This window comes from Saccostrea cucullata, unplaced genomic scaffold, assembly GCF_032062105.1.
Source record: "Saccostrea cucullata isolate Sc308-1 unplaced genomic scaffold, CSIRO_AGI_Scuc_v1 ctg8237, whole genome shotgun sequence".
NCBI classification, from domain to species: Eukaryota; Metazoa; Mollusca; class Bivalvia; order Ostreida; family Ostreidae; genus Saccostrea; species Saccostrea cuccullata.
The window spans coordinates 7924-14482 of NW_026926289.1; the positions used below are offsets into that span (position 1 = coordinate 7924).

A 6559-nucleotide genomic window follows, 5' to 3' on the forward strand; every position below is an offset into this window, starting at 1 on the left:
ACTTTTACCCCATCATTTATATATCTCCTTCTACATATACATATAAATTCTGATTTAAAACCGTGTTGTGCAAAATGGTCTTAGGTTTATTGAGATGGTGATTTAGTGGAGGTTAATAGTGCTAAAAATACAAGGCATTATATACACCCTGTGCCTGAAATACACCCCACAAGAAAGGTCTTATATAGAAATTTTCCCTATAAATGACACAGTTTCTTACTTTTACATAAAAAATAATGCTTTGAATATAAACAAGAATAAAAATAAAACATAACTGTATACAATGTAGAAAATGTGGCAGTTAGTAATATGCTGCAATTACACAGACATATAATACTGAAGCTGATGCATTGGCAGTGTTGATATACACAGTAGTTAATTGTGCATAGTGAGGGAGAACCTTTGTTTCCTTATTTTGGATGATCCCTTCTTCTCGTCGGAGCACCAATTTATATAAAACGGATAAATATAAGAAAATACTTAACACTCTGAATCATAAACTCTATATTAACTATATAAAACTGAAAACGAGACTTTTTTTTCTTAAAAGTCCTAAACTTAGCATTAATATATATTAGGAATTTGACAACGACTTCTAAAATTCGGCTGATGAATGTAAAGCTTATATAACCAGTATTACTTCTAAAATTCGGCTGATGAATGTAAAGCTTATATAACCAGTATAAAATTTCAGCAATACATCAATGCTAGTGTAATTTGTTATTGCAAGTAATGCAGGAGGCAAAACTCGCAAAACACTATATCCGAATAACATTATGAAAAATGCTAATTGTAAGACTATATTTTACAAAATTGCTTTTCAAAGAAGTAAAGGTAGAACCCATTGTAGATATCCGATACTGATAAGATAAGATAGAATTCTAGCAGGTATTAGTCTGCTCAAAAGAAATTAAGATAAACCTTTTAAAATACAGCGGGGAACTTATTCACAATTATTGATGCGTGTCTGTGTGTTATGAAATTTGTTGATTTTTCTGTTACAAAACGGTGCCAATAGTACATTTCTGTCAAGTTTTGAGATATTTACTGTTGTAACGACTCCGTGCCAAATTTGGAACTTTTACGTAAGCAAAACATTTTGTTTTGAAGCAGATCGTGCGTGATTTAATTCATGATGCTTTATAACCACCGTGTTATGATTTAGATCATGGTTTTCAGTACACTTGAAAACGAAATCAGATGAAAGAAAAAAAATTCTAGGTCCTTCGAAAAATATTAATAATTATCTATAATAATAATTAAAAAAGAAAACAAGTCCCCTTTTATGCATACTAGTAAAAAACATTTGCATCTGTTTTACATGGTTTCCCGAGATAACTGAAACGCAATTCGTGAATGCAATATCCAAAGGGGCATCGCTGCAAAGCAGTTTTGTTACTGATTGATTGACAGAAAAATCAAGGGTCTATCCTTTGAACTGTTTATGGACAAAATCAAAAGTTTTATGTAAAACGCACGTCAACTGTTTCTTAGCCCATTCATGCATTTTCAGTAGAAGTTTCCAAAGAATGCGCCTCGGAGGAAGATGAGCTGCCGTCGGACTTCCAAAGTAATGCTTCAAGCAAATTTGTCGTCAATGTCACTGGAGATTGAACCGGAGACGGGCACTTGTCTTCTACTTGAGATGGAGAAGAGACGGGGGTGACCTCAGTCTCCGGTTCCGGTTGAAGTATTGTCATATTGTCTGCTCCAAATAAATCTAGCAAAAGGTTGCATTGATCCAAGCTTAATTCAGCACTTGATGGAGAATGGAAAAGTGAATAACTTGAATGCTCATTATTTGATCCTTCTGTCTGTTCAGACATTGCAACACTATTTTGCGGAGTTTCAGGTGATAGAGTAGAGAGCTGGTTGATGCTATTCTCAGTTTGAAGTACATTTCCATTTTCTTCAGATCTTGAATGGGGATGTTGTCGAGAAGCTTTTATTTCCTGGGTAAGTGAAGCATTTGATGTTTTGTTCCTGTTTTTCGTGTTATCGTATGCTAACTTCTTGCTAATAAAGTTTCTTAAACCCGTTTTTGCCGACTTGTTTGTGATTTTACCTGAATGTTGAGTATCTGCATTCGATTGTTGTCTTTCGAACGTTTCATTCGTCGATTTTTCATCGGATTTTCTAGCTTGCGGCAGACTGCTTTTCATCAAATCTTCCACCATTGCATCAATTTCGCAAAGCCTCCTTCTGGGTCGCTTGTTCCTTTTTGTTTGACTGCGATCAATATCTTCCGTTAATCCGTATAATTTCAACTTCAGTTCCAGTTGCTGAAATAGATATGGACGTTGCATTTATTACATTTTGAATTGCTTTGATGAGAAAAAGTACAACAACAGAAGTCAGAATATTGCATATAACTTTATCTTAACGATAGAAATGGATAAAATGGTTAAGATTAAAAAAAAAGATAAGTGAAAATCACGAATATGTGTGTAATATATTGATTGAGAAATAATTTACAAATATTCTAATCATCATTTTCTGGTATTTAGCTTCCATCGCCTTCTGGTTTACTTCAAACGAAATAAGTTTCTGTTTGTCCTTTTTTAATTCCTTCACATATTCCACTGACGCTTTCAGGATGGAACCTTTGTTCAATTTCATTGCTCTAAAAATTAGCAAAAAAGTTACTTTGAAAAAGAGAAAAACAAACATGGATACATGTAGTATATTTAAATCATTCAGACCAGATGACTGAACCAGTTAAATTTACTTTAAGCACCGACAAAAACTAGAAAAAGGTCACAGATGTTTTTAAGTTCTTTAAATTTTTCATTGTTGTGATTTAACTTAGTAATACTTAAAGCTACTTTTGATCATTTGAAACTTAATTTAAAATTCAAAGTCGTCAATTTTATAATATTAAGTTATTATTTTTTTTAAATATATTTTTCAAAAGACAATTTATGGTTTCTTTTTTGTGTGTAGTATTCCTTACTTTCTAAAAAAAATATTATTAAGATATAATTAATTTTTTTAACTCATCTGTTTCATAGAAATTTTGTGTAATTTATGATAAAAAATACTTAAGGAAAAATGTATCATGTGCGAACAAAACAAATGACTTTAAAAAAATACTTACGGATGAGTATTGGGCGGTAAAAGTGTGGCCAACTCTTTAATTCTGTCATTAATGTTGTATCTTCGCCTTCGCTCAACTAGTAAGTAAATTTTAAACCATCTTCTAGTATATTGAAATAACAAAAAAATAAAATGTAATCAGTGATTTTCTTAAGTTATTAGCCAAACAGATAAACTCCTTTTTATCCAATAATAGGTAACATTTGATTATAAAAATATTTCGAAATGTTCTTACTTTATAAATCATATTACAGTATGCACTTATTGATATTATCAATAGCATGAATGTGTACTTACTGATGTTATTAATAACGTATGTTACGTAGGTTGGTATTATTGATAACTTCAGATAATATGAGTTCTTACTTTCCTTTTTTATTTTATTGACAAAGTTAATATATTTGGACTGGATGATGTAATTGACAATATGGGTGTGTATTTAATGGCGTTGATAATTCGGGTATCTACGGAGTGTTGTACTTTGTGATGTCCTACTGTGTACTTACTATGATTGATAATTCGGTATTTACGGAGTGGTGTACTTTATGATGTCCTACTGTGTACTTACTATAATTGATAATTCAGGTATTTACGGAGTGTTGTACTTTGTGATGTCCTACTGAGTACCTTCTAATGTTATGATTATGGTATCTATGGAGTGTTGTACTTTGTGATGTCCTTCTGAGTACCTTCTAATGTTATGATTATGGTATCTATGGAGTGTTGTACTTTGTGATGTCCTTCTGAGTACCTTCTAATGTTATGATTATGGTATCTATGGAGTGTTGTACTTTGTGATGTCCAACTGTGTACTTTATCAGATTGATAATTCGGGTATTTACGGAGTGTTGTACTTTGTTTTAAAAGCACAGATACACCAGTGCGAAAACAAGATGGAGTATTGGCCTCAAGTATAGAAGAAGAGCTTACCTGTTGGAAAGAGCATTTTGAAAGGATATTAAACCAGGAATGTCCATCAGCAGAACATGCTGAAATTATTGAAGCTATGGACACTTTGGACATCGATACCAACACACCAACAATTGAGGAAGTAAAACATGCCATCAAACTTCTCAAGAATGGGAAAGCCCCAGGGATCGATCAAGTACATGCAGAAATGTTAAAAGCTGAGGAAGTATTAACACCTAGACTTCTCACAGATATCCTGCAAACTATTTGGCAGACAGAAACAGCACCAGATGATTGGAAGGTTGGTCTCATAGTGAAGCTGCCCAAGAAAGGTGACCTAGCAGACACAAATAATTGGAGAGGGATTATGTTGTTGTCAGTTACCAGCAAAGTCTTAAGCAGAGTCATCTTAAACAGAATGGCCTCAGTGGTAGACCCATACCTTCGTAAAGAGCAAGCTGGATTTAGAAAAGGAAAATCATGCACAGACCAGATATTTTCCTTGAGGCAAATTTTAGAACAAAGCAATGAATGGAATGCTACGTTGTATGCCAACTTCATCGACTTTGCCAAAGCATTTGACAGTATACACCGTCCTGCTTTATGGATGATCCTCAAACATTACGGCATCCCTGATAAGATCATATCCATCATTCAGATGCTATACAAGGACTTCCAGGCAAAGGTCATCTGCGGAACTGAACTAACAGACAGCTTCCCAATCCAAACCGGGGTACGACAGGGAGGTCTGCTTTCACCATTGCTGTTTAGTTTCTGCATAGACTGGGTTATGAAAATTACTACCAGTCAGACCAGTCGAGGAATATCCTGGACATTTCAACAGTCATTAGAAGATCTTGACTTTGCAGATGATATCGCTTTACTATCACAGCGTTACAAAGATATTCAAAGCAAAACTGATGACCTGGTCAAGTATGGCAGACAAATTGGACTTAAGATAAATGTAAACAAAACAAAGTTAATGAGGATAAATACAAAGATAGATAAAGAAGTCACAGCGAACAATGACAGAATAGAAGAAGTAGACAATTTTACATACCTTGGCAGTAAGATCACAGCCAATGGAGATTCCACCATGGACGTAGAAAATAGAATTTCAAAAGCCCGTGCCATCTTTGCCAACCTACGGAACATCTGGAAATCCTCAATTATCAGATCCAAAACCAAACTAAGGATATTTAAAACAAATGTCATCGGAGTCCTTCTCTATGGATCTGAGTCATGGAAGGTGACAAAGAACATCTCGCAAAAACTGGATACCTTTCAAACTAGATGTCTCCGTAGAATACTGAAGATATTCTGGCCAAACAAGATCACCAACGAGGAGCTGTATGAAAGAACATGCACAGCTGCTATATCGGACCAGATTAAAGAAAGACGCTGGAAATGGATTGGCCATGTGATGAGGATGAAACCATCAGAGATACCAAGGGTGGCCCTAAGATGGACTCCACCAGGAAAGAGAAACAGAGGGCGACCAAAGGAAACATGGCGACGGTCGGTTGAAAAGGAAATGAATGATCAAGGGTGGACTTGGGGCACTGTACAGACAATGGCAGCAGACAGACAGAGATGGAGGTCCTCGGTGCAGGCCTTATGTGCTCAAAGCACGAAGAGGACTAAGTAAGTAAGTAAGTACTTTGTGATGTCCTACTGTGTACTTACTATGATTGCTAATTCAGGTATTTACGGAGTGGTGTACTTTGTGATGTCCTACTGAGTACCTTCTAATGTTATGATTATGGTATTTACGGAGTGGTGTACTTTGTGATGTCCTACTGTGTACTTACTAATGTTATGATTATGGTATTTACGGAGTGGTGTACTTTGTGATGTCCTACTGAGTACCTTCTAATGTTATGATTATGGTATCTACGGAGTGTTGTACTTTGTGATGTCCTACTGTGTACTTACTATGATTGATAATTCGGGTATTTACGGAGTGGTGTACTTTGTGATGTCCTAGTGTACTTACTATGATTGATAATTCAGGTATATACGGAGTGTTGTACTTTGTGATGTCCTACTGTGTACTTACTATGATTGATAATTCAGGTATTTACGGAGTGGTGTACTTTGTGATGTCCCACTGAGTACCTTCTAATGTTTTGATTATGGTATTTACGGAGTGTTGTACTTTGTGATGTCCTACTGAGTACCTTCTAATGTTATGATTATGGTATTTACGGAGTGGTGTACTTTGTGATGTCCTACTGTGTACTTACTAATGTTATGATTATGGTATTTACGGAGTGGTGTACTTTGTGATGTCCTACTGTGTACTTACTATGATTGATAATTCAGGTATTTACGGAGTGGTGTACTTTGTGATGTTCTACTGTGTACTTACTAATGTTATGATTATGGTATTTACGGAGTGGTGTACTTTGTGATGTCCTACTGTGTACTTACTATGATTGATAATTCAGGTATTTACGGAGTGTTGTACTTTGTGATGTCCTACTGTGTACTTACTAATGTTATGATTATGGTATTTACGGAGTGGTGTACTTTGTGATGTCCTACTGTGTAC

The 6559-nt window shown here is 35.0% G+C and overlaps 1 protein-coding gene across 1 annotated transcript; it reads right to left on the minus strand.

Annotated features, from left to right (window-relative positions):
- Positions 1-1499: 1499 nt before the first annotated feature.
- LOC134271283 (uncharacterized) lies at positions 1500-4042 on the minus strand. Its single transcript, XM_062753510.1, has 4 exons — positions 4027-4042; positions 3098-3173; positions 2476-2623; positions 1500-2282 (listed from the first exon to the last, which is right to left on the minus strand). Exons 1-4 carry the CDS (start codon positions 4040-4042, stop codon positions 1500-1502), a joined length of 1023 nt encoding a protein of 340 aa, XP_062609494.1.
- Between the last annotated feature and the right edge of the window lie 2517 nt (positions 4043-6559).

Bases quoted from the DNA above. Each gene is read 5' to 3' on its own strand.
- LOC134271283 (XM_062753510.1), bottom strand. The intron at 2,624-3,097 runs GTAAGTATTTTT...GCTAATTTTTAG, and splicing joins TTACCGCCCAATACTCATCC to AGCAATGAAATTGAACAAAG. The intron at 2,283-2,475 runs GTAAATTATTTC...TATCTATTTCAG, and splicing joins AAATGATGATTAGAATATTT to CAACTGGAACTGAAGTTGAA.